A 27206-nucleotide genomic window follows, 5' to 3' on the forward strand; every position below is an offset into this window, starting at 1 on the left:
GTGCTCTGTCTCTCCCTGTAGATTTCTAGGGTCATACGATACTCTTTTCTCAGGGCCCTGTCAATTGCCCTGAGGTCTCTGTGTCCTACATTGTTTCTTAGTCTTTATTCTTTTAGTTCATTCTGTTTCTCTCTTAGGCCCTTTACTCTCTAGCATACTCCATCTATTTTGAGTTCTGTGTTCCTAGATGTCCCAGATGAGCGGATAGGATAATATGCCATAAAAATTGAAAAATGCTTAGAAAATAGTATCCTGTTTCATAGTAATAATCCTTTTATTGGTCTAATCCATTCAAGAATGGAGAATGTAATATGAATGACTACTTGCCTGCAACAGCAAGTGAAAAGCAAGATTTTCTCCTCAGCCAAGTTTTACCCCCTCCCCCTTCAAAACTAGTTTCTCTGTCATTTATTCAGAGGGAAAATGGGGGAACTAATTTAATCAAAAGTGCATTTTTTGTATAAATCAGGAAAAAATAATATGTTGTCCAATGGTTAGTGAATTCAGACAAGGGTATTGTTACCATCTCTTAAAATTTTAGTGCGTCTGATAACATCTGGGGTTTTTATTAAAGTCCCAGCTCCTGGAGTTATATGGGATACATCAGAATCTCCGCTTTCATTTAAAAGCAAAAGTAAGCTTCTAGCCTGTATGATTGTGGGGAAAGGCATGAAAAAGTGACCAAGTCCACTGTAATGTTTCAAAACCCAGAAGGTAAATTAAAATAAATCCTATTATTATTATTTAATCTCCGGATTCTTAAGCCAATCTCGTGATTTTGAAGATCCCGACTCTCATTTCTGAACACTTGAGGTATACAATATTGCCAGAGTAGGGACAACAGTAAGGAGTGTCTGCTTTGCTCCTCACTTCTTTCTCTATTCTTTTCAATGTCACCTTCACAATCATGGTATCCATGGCGATAGCACCACAATATGTTCTGAGCTAATTTCCAACGTCAATATGCTCTCCTCGTTTACATCTCCCCCAAACACCATCTTCTTCCACGACACCTACAACAAAACAGATTAAATCATCTATTAATTAAAAATAATTAGTATATTACCTTCTACTTTACCTGTAGGTAATGGATTGAGTATAGGATGGGAGGGCCATAAAGAGACTGGAATTGAAGTTGTTGGTTGCTGTAGTGCAAGATTAGAGAATGATGGTGGAAGACATGTAACTTAATTAGGATTTATTTTTGTTGTATGTTCTTTGGGGCAGGACTATATCTATGGGCATGTCTACACTTACTTCCGGAGCGATCGATCCAGCGGGAGTCAATTTATCGCGTCTAGTGAAGACATGATAAATCTACCGCTGAGCGCTCTCCCATTGACTCCGGTACTCCACCGGAGCAAGAAGCATAGGCGGAGTCGACAGGGGAGTGTCAGCAGTTGACCTACCACAATGAAGTAGCTCTAGCATAACTGAAGTTGCGTAACTTAGACCGACTTAGTCCAACCTCCTGCTCAAAGCAGGACCAACCCCTGTAATGTACTAGGTGGTCTAGCTATGCTTTGGTGCTGTCAAACACTTGGGGGAAGCTGCTGTCCCATTTTAAATGACCATGTCTTCCTGTAAATATTAATTGTACATGACCCTGCAATTCTAAATCACAGCCTTGTGAATTCATATTCAGGCAGGTCATGTGCACCTTCTCCTGTAAAATGCAAAAAAAAAAAAAAAAAAAAATCTGTGTTTAAGAGTTCTCCACTTAATTCACATTTTCTTCAATTTTCAGTAGAGCAGGTGGTTTAATTTCATCCATAACAACACAGAAATCTTCTCTCTCCTTGTATGTCACACCATTGTGGCTGCTTTTTTAAAAAAAAATCCTTTTGGATTTTCTTCAGCTCTCTTTGTGTCACATAAAGATTAGTAATCACAGACAACAGCCATGTCAGCTAAAGCAACAGAAGTGTCTGTAGTCTGACCTTCATTCAACACGTCAGAACAGTACTTACTTCAGTGCAGTATATTTTATAGTCCCTATACTCTTTCCAATCAGGGGGACCCCTCAAGATTATGGAGAAGGAAATTCATTTCCCAGGTTTGTATTGCAAGCTGTCAGTCTTATTTTTCCCCCTTGAAAGATTGGTCTGTTTCCATTTCCTTCTTCATTTCAGCCTTTTGTCCCCGTCCCCCCACCCTTATCTCTGTCTGTCTCTTACTCTGTTTCCTTTTTTTCTCCCCCACTCACAAATCCCCATATCCCTGTGTTCACTGCTGGAAGCACTCTGGAAATAGAGAGAGAGGATTATTTTGCTGACCATTTGCAAACTTGTTTTCCTGGTGGTGCTAGCAATAGCAGGGTCTTTTTATACACTAACTAGGATCATACAGTTCTAGTTAGCTGCTAGCACAGCTGGGGAAAGTACTACAGTACAGGAGAACAGACTTAATTTTGCCAAGTGGATAGCTTTGTATTCCCCCTACCCATCCTTGAGTTATTTAAAAACAAAAACAAAGCATGTTCCTATGCCCATATTACATGCTTGTTCAGTAATAGAATTGTTGGTATAGCTATTTTTCTTAATGATAAATTTGTATGGTAACCTAACACTGGCATAACGAAATTCAAATAAAAATCACAATAGATTAGTTTGAATGCTTTTCTTTTTCCTATATTTAAAGGGGGTAGTTGTATAATCCAAGACCCCTTTTAGGCAGAGCTCTTTTCAAAAAGAATTGATACTCACGTACCTGCCATTCTGTGTAGTGGCTTTATTTATTCTTCCCAAAGCTTCATACATCTTAAAGTACACTTTTCTTATGACCTTGAAAACACTACATATTTCTTTGCCACCTCTCTAAATCCTTTGTTTCTGAAGACTTATTGCAATGTCGATCCACTGAAGACATTCAATCTGTTTGAGAAAGAAGACTTAATTGCCCTACTGCCAGAGAGAAAGCAGACTTGTGCAGGTTAGGGATGAATCCTGTGGCAGCAGCATCAGGATTCTTATGTAATTCTCAGTTGCTGATTAATAGAAGGGTTCCTTCCAAGCCTTTTAAAAATCAATGGCATTTTTTTTAAAGATTTACTTATAACACATTTGTAATTAAAATGTTCTGCTGGAGATGCTGCCATGCTGTGTTTTTATTTCCTTTTTGAAAGCTTTAGAAAAAACCCCACATTATTTTGTCAAGTAGAATTTGTTGAGTGTCTCAGATTAACTTGCACTAAAGGTTTTGGTTAAAATTAATGTGTCATAGAAGGAGGGAAAGGTAGACACATTTATTTGTTACTTTTACTTTTGCTTTTTTGGTTACAAAGCAATATGATTATAATAATCATTATATTCCGTTACCAAAATGTTGTCATACTCTTTTTCTCAGAATGCTGCATTTAAAGTATTTATGGATGAGACTCATCCCTATGTAGAGGGCTTGCATGAGGTCTGTGCATCACTTAATCCCTCCAAATAATGCTTAAGTGAGATTTGAGATATACTTATGGCTTGTGCTGGCTCCCTGCATAAGGGTGACTTTTATCCTACAAGATTAAGCCAAAAGGAAAAAAAAAAAAGAATGCAACTGTACTATTTCAGCATTGTATGTATGCCATCATTTTAAATATCAAATCCACTTTTCATAAATGATGATTACATACATTTTTTGTTACACTGGCCATTCAGTTTTAGGCCTTGATTCAGGAAATCACTTAAAGGCTAATGTGATCACTATGGCAATGTCTGGCTACAAAATTATGTCAACCTAAGTTACGTTGGAATACAGCCGTCACAGTTATTACATTTGTAAACAGGGTCTGAATGAATTCTCCCCTGACAGCTAGCTGGGAGGGGGAGAGACTTCAGGAGTAAACTGCATTTACATGAACACACCTACTCTGCTTAGATATCCAGAAGATAGAGCAGTGTTTCTCAAAGTAATCAACTTTGGCTGGTGTTGGGCTACAAATCACTTCAGTACTGAACGCAGGGGTAGTGAAATGCTGTTACCAATGTTGTTGTCTTTATTGTATGAATAAAGGGGAGCAGAACTGTGTTTAACCTATCCCAAATTAGGAGGTCACCCTCAGCTGAAAGGACCTGGATAAGCCAGGGGCATGCATGCCAGAGCCCTGTGACAGTAAGAAGGGTGGGGCCAGGTATCTCAGCCAGGAGGTGTGGACTCTCTCTCAGGTTTTGTTTACACTGGCAAACTGTTGTTCAGAGGTCTCACACACACACACACACACACACACACACACACACACCAAAAGTGTTGTCGCTGACAAGAGTTGGTGTAAACAGTGCTTTGTCTGCAGGAATGCTCTCCTGCTGACAACGCTAATGCTGCTTATTTGGGGTGGAAGTTTTCTGTCAGCAGGAGAGCTCTCTCCTGCCAACAAACAGTGGCTACACTGCGTGCCTTTTACCGGCACTGCTGTAGTTGCACAGCTGTGTCACTAAAAGCTGCATAGTGTAAACATAGCCTCAGGGTCCCCAGTGTGGTTTAACCTGTTCTTCCCCACTGTTCTAAGAGCTAAATAGGCTTCCTTAGGAGACTCTTTGTTATGTTAAAGTGCTCGGATGAGTGCTGAAATTACTTGAGATGGGACAGGGTTTCTACCCCAGCCTGCAAAGAGCTGAAAATTACTAAGAGACTGATGTGTAGAGGTCACAGCAAAGAACCAGGTGGCACGAGAAGGTGCCTGACTGTCAGCCGGCGAACAAGCAGATGGCAAGGCAACGAGTGGCTGGCAGGGCGGCCAGCAGAGAGGAACCGTGGTTGGTGGGAGGGCCAGGTGGCAAGGAACTACGGCTGGCAGGGCAGCCAGCCAGAGCAAGTGCAAGCAAGGTGCCATCTTCCCCGGGTGTGCAGTGAACTCACACAGTTGCACCTCTGAACCCTGGGTCCTCACTGACCAAGGACAACCACTGTGAGTGGGGTATGGTGAGGGAGCAGAGAAGGGCACAGAAAAAGGAACTTTTGGTTGTAGAACCCAAGCTTCTGTCTCCTGCCCCCGCAGGGGAGAGCGGTGGGCAGTGGGGCTGGGGGCCGGGACCATGGCAGGCAGCAGCGTGTCACTCAAAATCGGCTTGCATGTTTGGCACGCGTGCCGTAGGTTGCCAACCCCTGGATTGCACATTGCTTGTGCATGTGCACACTATGCTTCTTGTGTCAGTGGTGCACGTCCTCATCGGGGCACTTGGGTATAGAATTTTTTATTGGCCTCTGCAGGTGATTGTCTGATGTCCTAAATCATGTTCCTGTGTTATCAGTGTAAAACACTCTATCAGAGCTGTCTATCATTCTAAACACACTGTAAGAAATGGAGCAGATTGAATATTATTTGTTAAATAGAAAATTTAACTAAGATTGGAAGGGGTTGTCTTTGTGAATCATATGAATCTATTCAGTATCATCTGACACATTTCACAGGCAATCAAATGGCAATGTATGGGTTATTAGCTTAGTGGCTTATGTTGGAGCTTCAGATTTGGTTAGAGTGAGCTGCACTGAGCACTGGAGTGATTGAGTGAGTAACTCTGAACAGAAAAAATCCAAAACCATTAAGCTTCCTTATTGAGTGACTGATTCACTGCCTCTTACTCCCACACAGATCTGTGATAAAAGGCCCAGTTATCTCCAGGGTGTGGCTTAATCTCCAGTGAATCAAAATACAGATATTTCATGACAAATCAATCCCTGAAGCTTCACAAATAAGCAAGTATATTGTGCTCAGAGACAGATGAATCAACCCAAAATCTTAGCATCCACAAAACAGTCATTAGTTTTTGTTCTGGTTCTCGGCCAGCTCTAATACAAAGTCACAAAAATATCAGTTATGAAATAAGTGTGAAGGTAAAACCACACATCAGCTAAACATTATAATAATCATCTTGCTGTTTCATTCTACTTTATTCATTAGTCAGTGACATAAGCATTAACTTAAAAACCTGACTTGATTTTAGAAAAGATAAAAACCACCTTTTTTCACCCTCTTAAGCCAGTGAAAAGCAAGGGAGGGAATCTTACTACCCCTCACTCCCCCATATATGGTATGATTCAATAAGTGTCCAAATGTTAACCATTGTGCCTGATCCTGTAAGGTTCTGAACGTTTCAATTAACATGGATTCAGATGACAGCTGAGGGTGTTCAACTCATCTACAGTTTGAGCATAAGACTTGGACGCGACACTTAGCTGTTTTCGGCAATTCACAGCGCTGCACTTGCTGCGCTCAGGGGTGTGAAAAAACACCCCCCTGAGCGCAGCGAGTGCAGCTCTGTAAAGCGCCAGTGTAATCAGCGCCTGCAGCGCTGCACGCTCGCTCGCAGCGCTGCAAGCTATTCCCCTTGGAGAGGTGGAGTACTTGCAGCTCTCGCAGCACTGGTGGCGCAACTACACTCGCGCTTCACAGCGCTGCCTCGGCAGCGCTGTGAATCCGCAAGTGTAGCCAAAGTCTGATAGGGTTTTGGGGGTTTTGTTTCTCACCTTTGTGTAAAAGATCCTCCTTGATGTTTAAAATTAATATTTCTCTCCTTTTGCATTTGGCAAATATTAATTAATTTCCCTGTTGTTTTTCCCCCTGCAACTTAATCAGCAAGCCTAGTTTGTCTCCCAGCTTTATGGATGTTGTCAATAACTAAGTGTAGAGTTCTGCTATTACAGTATAAATTAATAGTGGGAGCACAAAAATATTTGGCTTTTTATAAGTTTTAGACAGATAATGACTATCTTGTAATTTAGAGAATTAATGTGTGGTATGCATTCCTCACCAAGTGAAAATCATTTTAAGTTACTTTGAAATTAGGGTCTCAGCTATTAGACACTGCCTGTTCAACAAGGACATTTGTGAGAAGAGTCTTATTTGTATCAATTTATATGCAAGCTATTCTCCTGTTTCGTCTTGTAGGACAACTGCTATGTTTAGTAGAGCAATGTTTTGATATATTCTGCATTTTTAAAATGTACAAGTGCTCACAACTCCATAGTTCTAACCTCACATTTTAATAAGAGTGATATTGTGAAATATAACCATTTCTATCCTTTGCTGGGTTAGCTAACAACATGCCATTGTTATATTTATTTCAGTTTGGGAGGCACTATATTGAAGACCTATTTAATGATTTTCGAGATGGACGAAGACTTCTGGAGCTCCTTGAAGGTTTTACAGGCCAAAAACTTGTATGTATACATTTTTGTAATTACAAACCTTACTGTACTTTTCCACATGACAGTCTTGTAAGATATTGATAGTTGGCTAAAATCACACTAGTATTTCTCAATGGATACAGCGGACAAAGTGCTGAGCATCCTCAACTAATCCTGCCTTTAGTTAGAGTTGAGGGAACTCAGCACCTGTTAGGATCAAGCCTCTAATCCGGAGTCATGCTGAACACCATCAACACCTATTGACTTCAGTAGGAGTTGAGGGCAGTGCTTAATTTGTAACTAAAGACATGTCGGGGCTCAAGCAAATTTTTTACTTTCATAACTGATGCAGCAAGCCTAGAGATGCCAGGCTATGAACTGCCAAGATTAGGGGCTCAGCCCTGACACAAATTAAGCACTGGTGGAGGCTCTCAGCATCTCGGAGGATAGGGACCTAAATTGGACAGGTGCCACAGTTAAGTATGTATTCTAAAAAGTGAATTTCATCTTTGACCCCTTGTTTTGTTTAGTACCTCACTAGAGATATTTGTTAAAAACCTTGTGGACCTATTTTATAAACATTTTGTGACCATATTAATTCTTACAGTTTATACTATCTTCTATCTGATCAGCCACACATGATGAAATATATCGTCAATGATTGCCATATATGCAGCTAATTATGGGAAAACCTCAAAAGCTTTGATAAATCATATTTTGGAGATTTGTTCTAACTTGTATACAGCATCGCTTTTTCTCTTATTTTCCTTGTTTGAGCGTAATATATTTCTCTCCCTCCAACTTAGATCTTTGCTTATATTTTGTATTTATTTGGGGATGCTTTTTTCTTTAAATTTAATTCTTTAAAAAAAATTAAATAAAATTCTTCTTCCTCTTTGACAAATGATGGCAGAAGGTAGTGGTCCATCTGCATGAGGACTCTGGGTTGCTACTGTTAGTGTAGCTGAATCAAATGCTAGCAAAGATGGGATATTTAAAAAAAAATATTCCTACTGTAGACAGGATTTGAGAAGGATTCTTCCTTCCTAAAGCAGAAGTAATCCTGGAGCTCTCCCTGGACTGGTGAGCACAACTGAGCTTGGGAGTAGAAGGTTCATAATAGTGCAGGTGCAAATGGTAACAATATGGCCATGCACTAAGGATGTGAAGCAGATATCCCCTTTGTACACTGAAGGGAAGCTAGGCTTTCTCAGTTAAATAGTTTAACTCCTATATACAGAAATTGGTTTTATAATAAATTGTGTAGAATTAGACAGACTTTTTTCAGAGTTGTCATTTAAAATATATGTCTTGAAGTAACCTGACTAAAGGGAATCAAATCTGCCCTTACTAACATGTAAATGCTAAAATAACACAGCAAAAATATTTGGATTCTTGCCTGTTGCATTTCCTTTTTGTTTTTCGTGAGCTTGAGAGCTTTCTCAAACTTTCTCATAAATGTAGGGAAACAAGCTGACAACATGAGTCACATTCCAGAGAGGAGATACTTGCAAATATTATACATGCTGATGCTTATCTGGTTGGTTGTCATGGTAATGTTCCTAAATTGTTCTGTGGCAGGGGAGATTAATCATAATAAAAATAACCTGAATTTATCTGATTCCTATATACATTTTGATTATATGTTCACTGAAAAAATGTCAATAACCAATTTAGCCCTCAAATTAAGATTGTTTGTTGCACAATTGTGTTTATTTAGTAGTTTAAATTCTACTTTGCATATATATAGAAATAATTATAGTATCGTCTCCAAAATAGTCATAAGTTTGTAAAATACAAATCCCTGAACTTAAAGAAGTGGTCTCATTATATTCAGCATTTTTTTTTTTATTTAAATGTGCTTACAGGCAAAAGAAAAAGGCTCCACAAGAGTTCATGCTCTGAACAATGTCAACAAAGCACTGCAGGTCTTGCAGAAAAATAATGTAAGTAATCACCTGGACAAGGTCAGAACATGCATTAGACATCATGCTTAATGTTTTATAAGTGATAGCTCAACCCCTGGATACAGGATACAGTTTCTAAAGTCCACTATACATCAAAAGCAATGGTACTAATGTAACTTAACTTATCTATGGGTTCTGCAACACGGCTGTCTGTTTGTGCCAAATATAATTCAAATGTTTTCTGGCAGCAGGTTTTAAAGTAGCTGAATAATAAATCTGTAATAAATGCTATTTGAAGCCTGATCCAGTGCAATTCTTTGTTAATGTGGTGTTACAATAAATATTAAAAGTGTTCATTACCATAAGTCATCCTTAGTAAAATAGGAGTTGATTCTAGCTATCAGAATTTCAACTCATTAAACAGTTGCTTTCAAAATACGGTAGAGTGATGTCTAAAAATCTGAGGTTTTTCTTAGGAGAAATAATTTCTAGTATATTTCTTTAGGTGTTTATGGGATAACAACATTAAAGATGTGAGCCAGGTTAAAAAAACCCACACATTACATTCTATTCTGTTAAGATTGACACTTCAGGCCAATATACTTCTTTTAATGTTGGAGTAAATATTCCCTAAGTATCTACCTCTTACAAGCATTCTAATTGACCAATAATTTTATCAGACATGTTTAGTGGCCAACTAATTGTATCACAACCCTCCTCTCTGACCCCCCAAGAATAAATTCAAATAAATAATAACATTCACTTAAACCCCAGTAAGCTGTGATGGAATAGTAACCACGCATTCTGAGCCACATATTCTATTGGATTTCTTGATAGGTACAGTAAGTCTTTCAATGTGCTTGAGTTCAGCTGGTACATGGATTCATTGATTTTCTAACTCTAAGGTAACGTGTACCTAGCTGAGCATTTGTGCATAAGTCAAAGTGATTTAATGGGAGTGTTAAATTGGTAATAGAGGTCTTTACGAGAGGCCATGCATTTTTAATGATTTTTTTTTTAAAGTTGCCAATTCTGCATCACTGAAAGGATGCTATGTACGATAGACAATTGTATATCACTCTGAAAAAATTCAGTGGTCAAATATTTGTCAATGTGCTAAAAACTCTTCATTACATGCATACAGTATAATATTACTTTTTAAAATTGTTTAAAACATCTGTTTACTGGGGCATTAGGAAAATGTGCTAGTGGGTTGTTCATTCAAATTCTAGCACACAGCTACAGTGCCTTTCTAATGTGTACAGGAAGTACCGCTCATACAGCAAGCTTCTTTCAAATAATGTTATGAATATGTCAAGGGCGTTTAGGATAAGGTTAAAATTGAGCCTTTTAATAGGTTAAGGCTTCATCATGTATATTATGCAGTGTCAGATTATAAAACTAAAAGCCCTCTCTAAAAAACCTTCTCCCGCAATTGTAGTTCTTTGAATCCATGGCCTCTGAATGGTCACGCATGTAGGATGTGTATACTGCGAAGCTTCAGAAACCTCTGAAAAGCAGCATTTGTTGAGCTCCAGGAGTGCCCCATTACAGCACCAAATATTTGGTTCCAAGACTCTAAAAGGAGCATGTGGTTCCAAGTCCTTCGGCTAAACTTTAGAGCCCTAAAAGGGGAGAAGAAGGTGAATGGGTAGTATAAATAACCAGAGGGGACTATATTCAAAGAGTTTCTGGTGTGTATCTTAAAATTGCTTCTCTATAGTCCCAGGGATTACAGGAAGGAGACGTAACAGGAAAGCCTGCTCCTTCTTTCTGGTTTGGGGGAGCAGTCCTTTTTCACAGCTCCCCCTCAGTAATGGCTGGGGTAGTGAGAATCCCACTTGTGGCAATCTAATGATCAGTCCATACGGTAAGTGAACTGAGAAGCAGTAATGAAAAAGGCATTTCAGGACTGCCCTTTTAAGGCAACCCTTGAATCTAGATGCTAAATTGAGAGAATAGTGCTGTGTAAGATTATGTACAAATCTCCAGGTAGAAGCCCTACGGGTTTCTAAAATGGAAATGTTCTGAAGGCAGGCAACTTATTCCACTTTAGCCCTGGTAGACTGACTTCTAAGACCCTGAGGTACTGTTATTCTGGCTTATATATAACAAGTCTCAATGGCCAGCCAAATGCATTGTGACAAAATATGTGTGGATTTGTCATTCTGTTTACACTGATCCTTAAGGGGTACAGAATGTGTAGGGGATGTCCTAAATGATTTCATCCTAGGCAAGTCAAACTTCAGAGCCCATTTGTCATCTAAGGAATGGCATCTAATGTCCTCGTGGAAAGTGTACCGAGAGACTACTGATCTGATTCTGATCTGACTCAAACACTATTTGTAACAGTTTCATAATTCTCGAAGAAAAAAAAAGTGTCATTCTGAATTCTCAGATTTTTTTCAGTTAAGAAAAAGAAGTTACATTTTTTGGAAAAATTCTGGCTTTGGGCATGAGGCTAGTGTAAATGACCCCCACACAAGTGTATAGCAACTCTGCAAAATCAGCCTGTGCCCTTGTGGTGGCTGCTTCTGGCAATCATGCAGAAATTATTTCTACTAGTTTCAGGAGTTAGCTGTCTAGTACAGGGCTCCATGAGTCCACATGCTGAGTGCAGATCATGATGTTGACCCCATAGTCTCACTCTAGATACAGTTTTGGCCATACAGGAGTTGGACTTGCATGTTAAAAAAGATACTTGAGAAAAGTGTTTCAAACTCAGGACATGATTTCACAAGGTGTTGCCTCTTTTGATATACTGAGCACCCTGGTCTCCCAATGTAAGAAATAAGAGGTGAAGGTGCTCAATACTTCACAAAGAGTAATCAGCATCTTGAAGGACAAGGCCCCCAGAGGGAGGCTATTACCCCAGAGTAACGTGCTGGAGTGGCAAATTCAGAGAGTCATATTTGGGAAATGCAGTAGGTGTGCTCCAGGCAAAAGCCTTGACCTCCTCCCTGTCCTCCAAAATGCATCATCTGCTGGCAAAACTCTCAATGACTTCAATATGGGTATCTCGTACATCTCAAAACAGTTAATGAAACATTACGTTGCAATCACAAAGTCAGGAAAGAAGAAAATGGGATCTCCCACATAAATGTTAAAGGGGCTGGCTGTATATATGTGTTTTTTTTTTCTTTTTCTTGCCAAATATGCATTGCAATATTACTAGAGGGTTTTTATTTTTGGCAAAATTTAAATTGTAAAACAAAATGTGCAAAGTGACAGTTTTGAAGTTGCTATGTGAACCTTATTGTGTGTATTTCCTTGAAGTGTCTGTTTGTGATTTTTAATTGTGCAGTCTTAATATTGCATTAACACGTAGGGGTGGATTTGTATTTAATTATTGTATATTTTCACTTAACTTTAGAGCTTGGATAGTTATATCTCCATATCGCTAACTCTGCCACTTGCTTTTTGCCTGCACTTTAATTGTTCCATTTCTCAAATAAGCATTGAATGTTTACTTTTGCCAATGTATGCACCCTCACAAAAACAAAACAACGCCCCAACCTATTATAATGTTTTAAAATGTGGTTTAAACAAACTGGTTCAAGATTAATCAGATAACTACTTCAAATGCCTATATTTCTCAAAATCCAAAACAAATTACATTTTTGTCATGGTTTCTTTCACAAAATGCACTAGTATCCAAATACTTTTTCATACAGTGCTTATTTTGCATTTCTCTAATAGGTTGATTTGGTGAATATTGGAAGCACAGACATAGTGGATGGAAATCATAAACTGACCCTTGGATTGATCTGGAATATAATTCTCCATTGGCAGGTGAGGGATACTGCTGAAGGTTCTGAAATGTGTGTTACATGATCCTTGCATGTTGTTACCCACCCACAACCTATAAAACATAGACATTTCAAACAAAATAAGGCCATTCACCAAGTCCTCATTTCTTAAATTAGTAAATTTGATAATGGTTTGTTTGCGTATTATCTGGGACATTAAGAATCAGCAGATTATAAAATAGGTTATGGAGCATTAATAGCAGCTTTTCTAATTTTACTGTGAGTTGTTGAAAAATGAATAGACAATACTAATGTGGAAGAGTTGTTCACCCTTTTAATAATAGAAGAAGAATGACTTTTTTCTTTTTCGGTTAAATACTAAAGTCATTATACATTTGCCTTTTTTTTTTTTTTTTTTAAATACCATTGACCCACTCAATCGCAGATGTTGTTAGATCCCTGAAAAAGGCAGCTGAAGTTTTAATAACTCCTTGAGGCAGGTGTGGCCCATTTAGTTCCACCCTGGACATAAGGGAGATAGGCCTTGCCATCTAGAGAGAATGGGAATTAGCACAGAGCAGATCAAGCAAGGAGACCACAAAGAAAGATATGCTCAGGTAGGAAGTTTAGGATGATGTTAACCATTTTTGAGATACCATTAAAGCCATATTCTAGGAAGGGCTTGACATTAGTTTAGGGTGTATGTGCTCCTTTGACAATGGGGTAGGGATTCATACTAAGTATATATATCTCACACACACACACACACACACACACCAACCAGTTAGGGCATTCTGGCAAAAGATAAGCAAGATTGGCTCATTGCAACATGAAAAACAATGCTGATAAGCCCCAAACACACACACAAAAAGGACAATCATCTACCATCCCCACCCACACATAAATTCACAGAAAAGGGAACAGTGGTTTTCTGCAGGAAAGGCCTTAAAATCTGTTATTTTGATTCACTCCTATCCTTCACTTCCATACTTCTCTTATTTGGTTTAGCTGGTGGGATTAGTTATTGCTTTGAAGGATGTAGAGTACTGAATCTGAAGCACAGGTAATGGGAGTATGAGCACTGGACCATATGTAACTGTGAAAACTTCTAGCAAAAATTTAAGCAATACATGTTTTAATGTATATAAACTACAGATAGATGTGAGTGTCCTTTTCTGCAGACTCATATACTGTCTTTTTTCTCCACGTTGTTTTGAGTTATGGAAATCTTTACTGCTAGTTGTTTTTTTTTCCTGGCCTCTCTCATTCCCAGCATTCCTCTCATTGTGTGTGTTTATGTACAGAAAACACACTTATTAATTCCCTGGCACAATATATATGGATATTCAGCTACATGTCTGATCTTTCAGTACCTGCTTGGTTAGTGCAAATGTAGCTACTCTGCCCATCATGAAATAAGAAACAGTAACAATATTCACCAGCCTGAACTGCTGTCTGGAGCTGGACTCAGGATGTATGCTGTTGGTCCATGGTTTTTGTGCTGGGTTCTACAGGGGTCTCATTCTTTCACCTCAGGATATTCTGCAAGGAAGAACTGGGTCCCTGGGATTTTCTTTGTTTTTCCAAACAATAATTCTCCTTTCTCTGCAGGGAATCGCTGTACCCTCTATGTTGCTCTGATTCTCATAGCATACATAATGTAAGCTATTTGGGTCAGTGGAAGTTTGCAAACAAATGTAGTGGTTTTCAAATTTATTCCTAGTACAATTCCATTGACTTCAGTAGCGTTACACCAGGGGGAAATTGTTCAATAACGTACTTAATGTGTGGTTGCATATGTGAGTTACTCAGATTTGGAACCACTATTTCATTTTCTCTGTTGACTCGGAGAAGATTAGTTTGGTTCATGTCCTTCTCACTCTGGATCTGATCCTCTTTCACTAGTGTCATAGAATACATTCATTGTTAGGATCAACTCATTGTGCATGCTTTGGTTTCCTGGTAGGAACTAAAGATGAACTAGCATCTGTAAATTGCAATGCAATCCTATGGAAAAGCTGTTTCTTGCATGAATGATGTATGTGTAACCCTTCTGCCCATCTAAGTTGGCAGCAACAAGGGCCAGGTTCTGTATCTAGGGATTCTGTTTCAATAACGCAATGCAAAACCAGCTCGAGCCCCCACCCAGTGACCTGGGACAATTACATACCACCCCCTGGGTGCCTCTAAGAGGCAATACTTCCCCTCTCGCAAGCACGGAGTCTGAGTGTAGCAGAAAATGTTTAATAACATTAGGTAAATGACATCAGTATTAAATTGGAAAAACACCACAAACAGGATTCATAATACAAACCATGAGCAAAAAACCCACCCCAGCAAATTGGGCTGTGTCCTTTCCCTTTGGTTCTTGAATCCAGCAACCCAAAAACCACCCAAAGTCCCCAAAGTCCAACAAACCCCAAAGTCTCTGCCCCTGGTCAATGCAGCCCCAGAGTAAAAGCGGGGGGGGGGACGGACGCAGGGTGTTAAGGGGCACCTTACGTGATCCGAGGCCGGCCGGCCGTCTCTCCATGGGGTTCTGCCGCAGCCTTCACCACGAGCCAGTCCACTTCCTGCCGTCCCACAAACTGCTCTGCTCTACAAGCTGCTCCGCTCCGCTCCCCGACCTGTGAGCCGCTCCAGCCATCCCCGCAAACAGCTCCACTTGCCATTCCTTGGGCCAGCCCCGCAAGGCTGCTCGCTGCTCCTCCAGTCGTCCCCACAAATTGCTCTGCCAGCTGCTTAACAATATAGTTCAGGCTCCCCCCCCCATCAACACAGCACTTAGTGATCTCAGCTCTTAATAACTTTAGCTCTTTCGTAATTTCAGCTCATAGTAGGGGAGCCCCAGTGCTAGTGCACCATTGGCCCAAAGTGAATTCAGCTCAGCAATCTGTAACTAGACCTCTAATGGAATCAAAGTTAATTCTAGGTTTCAGAGTAGCAGCCGTATTAGTCTGTATCTGCAAAAAGAACAGGAGTACTTGTGGCACCTTAGAGACTAACAAATTTATTAGAGCATAAGCTTTCGTGGACTACAGCCCACTTCTTCGGATGCAGTGGAGAGAGGAGGTAGTGCAATTGGTGTTTCAAACCCTCAGAGGCAGCCCATACCATCAGGTACAAATACCTGTCCCCATCCTCTCTCAATTCACTGGGTTTTGTAACCCATGCCCCTTGTCAAGCAAGTGCTACTTAGGTAATGGTGAAGGACTGGCACAGGAAAAGCAGATTAAGAAATCTGTGGGGAAAACCTTTGTCATCTATTAGGGTTTTTATTTATTTTTTTCCAGGTCTCAGAGTAATTTATATTACTGAGAAATATGTCCCTGATCCTTTAGCTATCTAGTTATAAATATATTAAAATCATGTGTTACATTTTTATCAGGACTAAAGGGGTATTTTCAGTCACCTAAGAAAGCAAAACAGGCTGCAGTACATGCTAGTTATAAAGAACGAAACAGGCCTTAGTTGCCTGGCAAAGCTTTGCCCCTTGCAGATTGTTCTTGTAACTAAATATCTGGAAATGTTGCAGTTTGCTATTGAAGAAAATCTCAATTAGAGAGCTAGGACTCCCCAAATTGTCTGCTCACAGGCTATACTTGGATAATGGGTGTGTTCCCCAAGAACTCGTTTTTAATTTGTTTTATTTGCAACTTAGGGAGTGGGAACTGAAAGCAGCCACAGAGGTGAAATGCTTGGCTGAAGCACAGCCTACTGACAAAATGTGTATATCATCGGTGCTGGTATGTGAGGGGAGTCAGAGACCAGCCTATTTGTGGCAGGTTCTGCTAAGGAGCATAAACCAACCCACGCCCACCTGAGTTGTTAATTATCTAAGTGGTTGGGTGGCAATTAAGTAGTTTAATGGACACCTGGGCCTTATAGGACAGTTGAGAGAGATCAATTTGCTAATTAGAACCACAGGGAGTGAATATGCTTCTGTGGAAGGTACTAGTCAGAGTCTTCAGGGAAAGCATATTCCAGGCAAATCAGCTCAGAGTGAAGACTTTCAAAGGTACCTCAGTATTGTATGTGGTATTTCTGTCCTTTCTTGTCTTATCCTACTCTCTAGATTCTCACTAGAATTTTCTCTCAGATTACACCATACTGTTGTGGTGTTCACTTTTGGCCAAAGCTCTTTAATATGTATGGTTCTGAATCTCTTACTGCACCTTTTTCTTTGAAGTTCCAGTCCTTTCTCAGGTTTCCCCCTTTTCCACACATTTGTGGTCACACAGCTGTACTCCCAGTCTCAGTCCCATATTAAGTATGAAACAAAAGTCAAATAACACCTTTAATTTCTCAGCTATTTCTCTCTGGTAGAGAAAGTCTCTGTAAATAACAAAAAGGAATACTGTATATTCTAAACTGTGCACACTTTTTGTTGTTGTTGTTGTTAATTTTAACCAACTTCCAGTTTCAGAGTGATCCCCTTTCTGCCCCCCCCCCCCAAAAAAAACAAAAACCCAACAAGTATACTTTACAGAGCTTAAACCATACAATGATTTTTTGCTAACTCTTCTGGAAAAAACAAATGGTATTCAGAAAGAGGATTTTTAAAGAGACTCATGTAGGTAACCCCTAGTCCCTGTGAGGAGAGTCTTAAAGTTGCTGCGACTGGGCATGGGCCTGTGTGCATCTCATTGAACAACTGGATTAATGATCTGTATGCAACAGTACAGTTTCATGTGCACTGCACCAGTAGATACGAAATCCTAACTATTCAATTAAATCACAAGGAACTACTGGGCAACGAGAGCCTCTTATTTTGAAGGAATTCATGTATTCTTTTAACTGGCATCTCCATCCTCATGCTCCTGAGGCCACCAGGAGTTTCTTTAAGAAATTGAAGATTATGGCTGTATAAAAATAATTTATGTAGTCTGAAATATTTTCAGGAGAGCATGTGAAAAATATTTGAGTACAGTCACTGTTCCAGGTAGTTGGCAGACTGCACTGGATTGAGGAAAAAATGAAAATGTTACTTTGGTTAATAATTGTGAAAGATTTAAAAAAAAAATCTTCTGGTCTGCAATTCCTTAGCTTGGTGGTCTTCATCCTACAAATATAGGCCCTGATCTTACAAATTGCTAGGCATGTGAATAGCTCTGTTGGGACTGCTCAAATTTTTAAAGGTAAGAACAAAAGTAACTCATTGCTGGATCATGATTACCACAGTTCTGGATTTAACTGCATCTCTGCTACCCTCCAGCCGCTGCCTCTGTATGGGCCAGAAACCACTTTCTCTCCTTCGAAACCAGAGTTTTAGGCTTGCAGTCCCCTTGCAATTCACTGTGCTCCTATCTTAATCCAGTACCTGCTTTTCTGCTTTACTATTCACAATGATCATAGTCAGTTCATGGTCTTGTACTTGAGAATTTAATGTTTTGGAAGTTATTTGTGAGAGTGGCCTATGTTCCCTTTTTTCCTATCCTATTCTATTCTATATAGGTTCTCAAGCCATGTTTATCACTGTGGCTTCTGACTGCCTTCCATAGTGTATTAAGCAACATGACAAAAATCTGTCATGTGTTCATTCTCACATCCTCTCCCCAGAAGGAGAATTGCATGCAGTATTTTGTTCTGAAGTGTGTGTATATATATTTAGAAAGAGAGAGAGAAAGATAATCTAGATAACCTCTACACATTGCTAAATCTTTGTTAGAGAAGGCAAATCAAAGAAATGCACCTTGCACTTAGAGCAAAAGATGGTGAGGTTTGTGATGGTCCTTAGTTCCTGTGGGCAATCTTGGTGGTGGTATGAGTATATGTAGTGAAGGATAGGTAGATTTGTGTGTGGTTTGCATATTGCTGAAACTTGAGCCCATGTCGGTCTGACCAGTTCACATAGTGGTTGTGTGTAGAGCTGGGCAACCAACCAGTTGTTCAGTTTGGTGGCCCAAAACTGCATTTGTGTGTGTTTTTAGTTTGTCTGAAAAACTTTACTCCGCTTCAGCTGCCTCAAGATGTTGAATAGGACTGGAGAGGAAATTGATCCTTATTGGAATTTCATAAATGGGAGGTCTAGTATGTCAGGTGCAGTTTCCCATCACTACTTCCAGAAGGATTCAAACAGTTTTAGTACCTTACCCTAGATCCATGCTGCCACTCTCAGATGTCCTATGGCTGACCGTGTCAAATGCTACAGAAAGGTCTAGGAAGATGAGAATGGATATCTGCCACTGTCCACTGACAGCAGGAGATTATTCATCCGTGCCACTAATGTGGTTTTAGTTACATGTCCAGCCCTAAATCCAGATTATACTAGATTTAGGATATTAGCTTCAATTACATGAGCTCAATGTTGACCTTTGTCTAGCTTTTCTATGAGCTTGCTCGGGAAAGGAAATCCCTTCCGAAAACAAACTTTTTGTTTTGTTTTTATCATTATTCTTACCTCTGATGTCCTCAGTAATCTATGATTATATTCAAACAAACACACGCACAAAGTAGCATGACATAGACCCAAAATACTTTCCCTGAATCCTTGTATATAACACTTTTCTGAGAGTAGGTTTCTTTTCCCTTTTCTGCTGTTTTCCCTCAACTTTCTCTCTTCATAGTTTGTAGTCCCTTTGCATTATGTTAATCATCTACCTTAAAATCCTCCGTATAGTCTTATATCTATATATGGCCATGAAGAACTATGGTGTAATATAAACAATATTGCTATTTGCATTTAGTCATATAAGATTGATTACAGCAATCGAGAGGCAGAGAGGTGGGACTCTTAACTACTTTGCTTCAAATGAGTTGGGTGATTTGAAGACTGAGTTATTTCAACTGTCAATGACTTAATTTTTCTTTTGGGATGCCTTAAACAATTTTTTTTTCTTGCCCACCTAGATCTTCTCTTGCTGTGATGTATTAAAAAAATTATGCAGGCTAATTAAGATAGTGTGTATGTGTGTATATATATATATATATATATATCCTCCATATGTTAATAGGATGAAAAATCCCTGTAAGTGGTGGTGTGATTCTAAGGAAGATATCAGATTGTAGAATCCTGAATGCAAACAAGATATGATTATCAAATAAAATGCAAGATGTATGTGCTAATATAAACTAGTGAATAAAAATATATATTTCTGGATTAATTCAGAGCCCCTGCTCGTTTTGCCAGGAATAGTATTGTACATGCATTTTAAAGCTTGAATCCACACATGCACAATTGAAAGGGCATTTTTTCCTGTTTTTGTTTTTTGTTTTGTTTCTTGTTTTTTTACCTCTTGGATTCAAGGGTAAAACAATATGAATCTTTTCATAGAGGTGCAGATCTTCTGACCTGAAGGAGGCCAATGTCTTGTCTAGTCTTTCTGAAATATACAAATCCACACTGTTGTGGTGCCAGCCCACAATGTGGTTGTGACATTCTCCAGGGTACAATCTGGACTGTTGAACACCATGTCCCCTCAAATCTCTGAACTGGGGTGCCTTTTACACTGCTTTGCTGTAAGAACATCAACTCCTAGCCTATTCAGACAGTGCCTCTGACTTGTAAAATAGTTGGGAGTGATTTTTGTATGAATGCTCTGCCAGCCATTCATGAACTACATACAGGGCAACACCACAAAATTCTCAGTCCCAGCCTGAAATGTGCATCTGGGACTACCTAGCCGCGTACTGGACAATGCACGCTTATAGGAAGTCTATCATTTCATCAAAGGAAACAAGGCTGGTGCATTTATACCAAATGGAGTTTCCCACATACTTCAGTTCAAACACACTGTTTAAGATAAAACAATACTGTAAGTTTAACTACAGAAAGAAAGGAAAGATTTCAAGAGACTAAAAGTAATGAGGCATAAAAGTCAGGTTTAGTTACAAAAGTGATGAAAAGATAAAGTGTTGACAAGCGTTGAAGTGACCTTAAAAGCAAAAGATTTTTCTCACCATAAGCTTACAGCAGTCTGTACTGTCCCAGCTAGGACTCTTCCCCTGCCCCAGTTCAGTTCTTTAAAAGATAAGAGATGAAGGTGGTCAAGTGTTTTTCTCCCCTCTTGATAATTCAGTTTCTTGTGCTAGAAACATCCTTGCTTAGTCATGGTGCAAACTCTCTCTTGTGGGTGTCATTATGATGAAATGTACATTTCTTTTTCATGCCTCCCCTCTGGCAGAGAATGGCCACTTAACTAAATGATAGCCCACTTGACTTTGTTGGTATCTGTCTTTGTATCTGAAAAATAGGTTTGGGCCTGCCATTCTAACTTTGGAACATGTTACAGCAGTGTCATACAGTAGAATCTTATAACTTTACATATGTTGCCGCACACATTTTACCAGGGCAATAATTTTCAGCAGATTGAGTTTTCAAATGATACTTCACAAGGCATACTTTGTACAATATTTATCATAGTCTTTTAAAAGTAGTGACCATAATTGCAGAGATTGTCACAGTGGTGTGCTAAAACAATACCTAAAAGCTCACAAGATCCAGGCACAGGTATAAATCAGATTAAAAAGCACAATACTGATTTTCTGTTGCCCTGCACCTTGCGTAACCATTTACAGCAGTGCAGAGTGAGTGACTGTTGCCATTCACATTTGATCTACTAGTATGATCAACTACTCAAGCTGCAAGGCCACAGAGAATTTGGCCCAAGGATTTTAGAGATTAGTTTAAACGGATATCTCAAGATTATATTGTATACAAATGAGCTCTATTTAATTCCATTCACTTTATTTTAGAATTATCAAAGGTAATGTAAGTGGTACATTTAATCACTGGCACAGTAACTTTAATCAGCAAAAAGAACGCTACCAAATGGGGTGGTTTAAAATGATTCAATGTTTAAAAACTTTCTCAGATAGAAGTCAATGGGAGTTTTGCCACTGTCTGCAACAGAGCCTGATTTCACTTTAGTATCATGGTATGTACATACCTAAAGTTTACATCTTCCTGTGGTGCCCAAACCAACATCATACCTGATTCAATATGAATGTTGTGTTGTATCAGTATAAGGACACCTTGAAATATGTGTAAGCATCTTGTTAAGCAACAATAAGAATTTCAAAGTTACAACTTAGACTCACATTTGACCTTATTACGGAGTTAATCTTGTTTTATTCAGCAGCAGTCAGACTGAACTTTAAGTAATAGCCAATCGACCCTTTTGAAAGTGGCTGCTTTTGCAACATTTCATCTTTTATGGCAGAGTGAATCTGTGTTGTCAATACAAAATTGCACTTAGTTAACTAAAGGTGTGATGTTTAAATCTATTTAGTTAAACTGGTGCAACTTTGTGTATGGACACTCTTAAATCAATTTAAACCTGGCTTATATTTATTTAGTTTACTATAAAATTACAGGACAACCTAAGCAGTAAAAGATGTTTTAAATTGATGTCCACATGAGTGTTCACTGGTTTAACTCAAACAGTTTAATTAAATTGTTACAATTTTTTTCTGTAAACTGTCTGATTAGGGAAAAAATGCTCATCACGTGTGATGTGCACTCCTCAGGCAGCATGTATTCCAGAGGCATGGAAAAATGAGTAGCTTCACTCAGAAATTCATGTTTTCCTCTAAGTTCTGCATGTTCCCATTGCATAAAACATGTAAGAACAAATCTTGCCTGTTTCAGTAAAAAATCTGGATATGTTTGGTTACCTTATCCGTTATCTCTTTGTTCCTGCTGTCCCTCACATTCACTGGCTCTTTTCTCCAGGTGAAAAAAATATTAGAACCTTATCACAAAAGTTTCCTACCACTAAATAGTGCTTAGTCCTTCTACATTAATTGCACCTTTTCCTCTAATTCATCTTTGCTAAATTCACATGCATCAGAATAAACTCCCATAAACAACCATTAATATCAATTGTACAAGTCATTTTATAGAGATGTAGCACATAGAATATTCTGTTTTAGTTGAAATTTTAAAAAATATTTTAACTGATAATTAACTTGGAAAAGAAATATTAAGTTTGTTAAAGGAAATGTGATATCTTGTAGATAAATTGAGTCCAGACTGAAGCATGTCAGGGGAAGAATTATAAAATAGTACCTGATATGTTTTTACAGAATTACTGTAGAACTTTTGAGGCTTTAGTTAATTAGCATGTTTATGAAATGCTAACTATTGGATGTTGCTTACATTTTTTACTCCCCAAAATTGAGGCAGATTCATGTTGGAGGTGATCATGCAGGCTAAATGCTTCAAATCTAAAAATTACTCTTCAGTGGATATTTCTTGATGAGTACAGAATGAAACAATACGTGGATAATTGTACAAGTTATAAATGTCCAGTTTGGATATTTAGTCCTTTTATCCTAGAAGATATTTAATACTGGTTGGAAACATAGTAGAATAGAGACTACATTGATTTAAAAACAAAATCAAAACCTTCCTTTAAGACAGCATAACCCAATGTTAGGCACTGCTTAATAGAAGTTACTGTTAAGGTCACTAGTAATGAAGGTGGCTAGGAAATGCATAAGTGTTCTCAGCTTGAAAACCTATCAGACAGAGTGTTGTCCTTTGGGAAGCTCTCAGAATTGTCATTACAGTGAAATAACAGTGGGAGTCCTGGATATCTGTCCCTCTGATCAGAGTGGAACATGATTAGCAATTCATAATTAATCTACTTAAACTCACTCATGAAAACAAAACCTGTACAATACTGCTTAAATGGACATGTTCTGTCTCTCTTTATTTGTGTGCATGTATATTTCTTAAGTATACCTTTTATATTCTAGTAGAAGGTACTGCTCTGTGCCTAGAGGACACACTTGGCTCTCATTCATGCACCCCATTGATTTATCTACCTTTGTACTTATCCTATTAAGTAAGAAAATTGTTTAAGAAAAAAATCATTTCAAATAAACTCTTTCCCTGGATGATTCCCATGCAAGGCATACTCTCAAAATGTACATTTTTATATCCAGTAACCAGACTTTTAGTTGTTGTAGTGGTGAATATATTGAATACACAGCAAAGAAGACAGGTCAAAACTGGTCACTTTAGCAAAGTCAGGCTTCCCTGCTCCTTTTATACAATGGTGTCAATTATAACTCATTTATTTATGAGACCCCATTCGTTATCACTTTAAGCTAAAGGATAAGAGAATTGGTGCTTATTTGGGTCAGGAAAAGCATTTGCTTTGAATAAATAAGTTCAGCCATTGATGAAATTCTGTCTCCTAATGCAGGTCAAAGATGTAATGAAAAACATCATGGCTGGGTTGCAACAGACAAACAGTGAAAAGATCTTACTGAGCTGGGTCCGCCAGTCAACTCGCAATTACCCGCAGGTCAATGTTATCAATTTCACCACTAGCTGGTCTGATGGATTGGCTTTCAACGCTCTCATCCACAGTCACAGGTAGGAAAACCAGAGTGTATCATTTTAGCAAATAGATTAAAGTTGATTGCAAAACATTAGTTTTAAAACTAATGGCTTATTTTGTGCAGAATTAAACTGTTGTTGCATTAAAGGTAAACTTTCAAAATGAATGACACTTTACGTATCAAGAAATGGGGCTCTCAGAAGCTACTGTCTGCTTGTCTACATGTGTACTGTCAACTCTGCTGAAATTAACCCCTTGTAACCGTATTGCATAAAACAGTCGGGCAAATACTGTATAAAACACTCGTGAAATATTTATTTCAGGCAGCCTCCACGTTCTTCATAGTAAGTTTTGTTCCTCTCTCTTCCCTACCCATTCTCCCCACACACTTTTCCCCCCCCCCTATACTGCAGACACTATGCTTGGTAAATTTGGGGAAAAGCTGAACTTTCAGTGGTCACAGGCAGCCATTGCAGTGTAAATCAATGATCTGCTTCTCAGTTAACTTATCCTTGTAAATGGCTTCCTCCAGACCAGCAAAAACAATGGCAAACTTGGGCTCATCCTTCTACCATTCCATTTATCAAAGTGAAGTGTAAACTTCAAAATCTAAATAGCCATTTAAAAAATTTACTTAAGGCAATGAAACCTTTACACTGCTCCATATAATACGTTCCGCACATTTTATAGACATGATAGAGTGTGGTGTAAAGATTGTTTGGCTATTTCCTTGAGATCATCTTTAGAACTCATTTGTGCCTTTGCCATCCATAAATAATGTGGCCAGCTCAGATTCATACCTTTACGCTGACCCCCTTGGGTATTCTGTGCATGCGTGCTCTCTCTCACGTGCGCATATTTATTGTATTTTAAAATTATTAGTTAGCCTTCGTACAGTACCAGGGGATACTTTTGGATGAAAGTTAATATAAGAAGGCTACATAATTATTTGAAGGCAGGAAATAATGTTTTGCACTTCTAAAACACCAGCTATCTGAGTATCTCCAAGAAATTAATATTGAAGGATTACTTAAGTTTTGCAACTCCCCTGTACTGTGATCCCGGTGTCACAGACAGGGCCGGCTCCAGCATTTCTGCCGCCCCAAGCAAAAAAAAAAAAAAAAAAAAAAAGCCACGATCGGCGGCAGCAGTTCAGCGGGAGGTCCTTCGCTCCTAGAGGGAGCGAGGGACCTGCCGCTCCCGAATTGCCACAGGTGCTGCCCCTCTCTCTTGGCCGCCCCAAGCACCTGCTTGTTAAGCTGGTGCCTGGACCGGCCCTGATCACAAATAGGGAAATGAATATACCAAGATAAATGCTTATCCAACATTAAACATGAAGTTTTGGAACAAGGACTTGCATCTCTAGCCTCCCACCACACCATGTTTACTCCCTATAATTAGACTTTAGGAAGTTATAAAGCAATATTAACAAGTTTGTAATGTAACTTTTAGGAAGTTAGTTAGTTTTGTTTTTTACATTTACATGCTGTAGTTTGCAATATAATTGATATTTTCCTGTCCTGTGAAATTGAACTTTACTGAACTGCAAATGATTATACGCACTCAGTGGTCCACAAGCCCACTGCAGAAGAACATGGACTTGTGTTCCAGTCTATGGCTGGAGTAGCAGCTATAGTGAATGGGCAGAAAGGCTGTGTGGTAGTACAGCACTCTGGCCCTAGGAGTGACAGTAATTTCACTTCATCATGCTTCTTCAGCATAGAGCTGAAGTGGTTGGTGTCTATATAGGTGGAGTGAATTTTGAGGTGAAATAAACTTCACCTTCATAAAGCCCAGAAATATCTGGAACTAGCACAAACAAAAGACGTTATCAGCAAGTCATTTAGCTCTAAACTGAAGATCGTTAACTATTTCCCCCCCCCCCCCAACTTAATAAAAAAAGCTTCTTGGAGGACTAGATTTCTCTCACCAGCTCTTGAACACTGCGGGGACAGGGAAAATGAGACCGATGCATTAAGTTGCTGCAATTATATTTGGAGAGGAGTCAGGGTCTAGAACTCAGGATGGAGTTCTTTGGCTACTAGATCGTGTTGCTTCTGTAACAAATTCTTGGTGTGATCGTTTTATTTTAAAGCTAAATTGTAGGTTGCTTTAAAAGTGGTAAGAACTGGAAGAAAATTTAATGTTGAAATGGTACTCTGTCTACTATGGGGACAGGAGGGGTGAATTGTCATGTCACCCATTAATAGCCAACTCTGTGCGATTGCATAATAGCAGCAGGCGTTAGCTGACAGCTTTGTTAGACAGGTACTGTTTTTAATTATACACCTAGCAGCATCAGCACAGTACGACTTAACTTGTTATTTAGGCAATTGAGGTAGGCAATAGTGAACCTTAGGCCTTGTCTGTGAGAAGTTAGCACCATCTAGCAACCAACACCATCCAGCATTAATCTGACTGCACTGCAGCAGAAGTGTAGGCACAGTCATCATTGCCATAAGTCTGCAGACCTGATGTGTGTTCCTTTGTTTGCCTTTTGTTTATCTTTAAACAGGCAAATGTGGAAAAATAGCAGAGAAGCAGCAGAGGAAAATCTGGAAGTCTGGCAATGAGAAGAAATGGTGGTGGGAGATATTCCAAGAACTTGTTTTATAAGATTTTCTCCTATTTCTATTATAAAACTAAAGAGAGTGTTTCTACAAACTTCTTTCTAGGGGAAAATGCACCCACAGTAGGCTCATCATCTATGTCTGCCTTTGACACTGGCTTTGGACAAACTCTACTATTCGCTGCCTTAGCCAGTAACCACTATTCTTTCTAGCCATTTTATCTCTAAATGTCGTCTTTCTGGTCGTCGCTTACGGTCACTCTCACCTGATCCTTTGCTCTGTTGCTTTGGACTCTTGCAGTTGGTGACGCTACCCCGAACCATAACTGACCCTTGGTGTTATGCCCTGGAGCATCTCCATTGGGTGATACTGCTGATGCAGAGCACACAGTCAATCCCCTGACACTCTCAACCACTCTCTTTCAATATTCTAGTTTAGCAACTGTCAAAAGAGAGCCCACACCAAGAATGTTTATCTCCTGTCTAAGTTAAAAGGCCATCAGCACTGCAGTTTGCTCTAGGTGTAGATGAGCTGTCAGAGGGATGTTGGATCTCAACCATTGTTCCCTCTATTATTTTT

General features: G+C 39.1%; 1 protein-coding gene across 9 annotated transcripts in view; it reads left to right on the plus strand.

Moving 5' to 3' along the window:
- The window catches only part of DMD (dystrophin), a 1855422-nt gene that overhangs the window by 401445 nt on the left and 1426771 nt on the right, over positions 1 to 27206 (plus strand). For all 9 annotated transcript variants that reach the window (XM_034754682.1, XM_034754655.1, XM_034754674.1 and 6 more), the window contains exons 3-6: positions 7051 to 7143; positions 8979 to 9056; positions 12717 to 12809; positions 23920 to 24092. In XM_034754682.1, the coding sequence (XP_034610573.1) occupies positions 7051 to 7143; positions 8979 to 9056; positions 12717 to 12809; positions 23920 to 24092 (437 nt within the window). The remainder of the gene's footprint in view (positions 1 to 7050; positions 7144 to 8978; positions 9057 to 12716; positions 12810 to 23919; positions 24093 to 27206) is intronic.

This window comes from Trachemys scripta, chromosome 1 (genome assembly GCF_013100865.1).
Source record: "Trachemys scripta elegans isolate TJP31775 chromosome 1, CAS_Tse_1.0, whole genome shotgun sequence".
In the NCBI taxonomy this organism is placed as follows: domain Eukaryota; kingdom Metazoa; phylum Chordata; order Testudines; family Emydidae; genus Trachemys; species Trachemys scripta.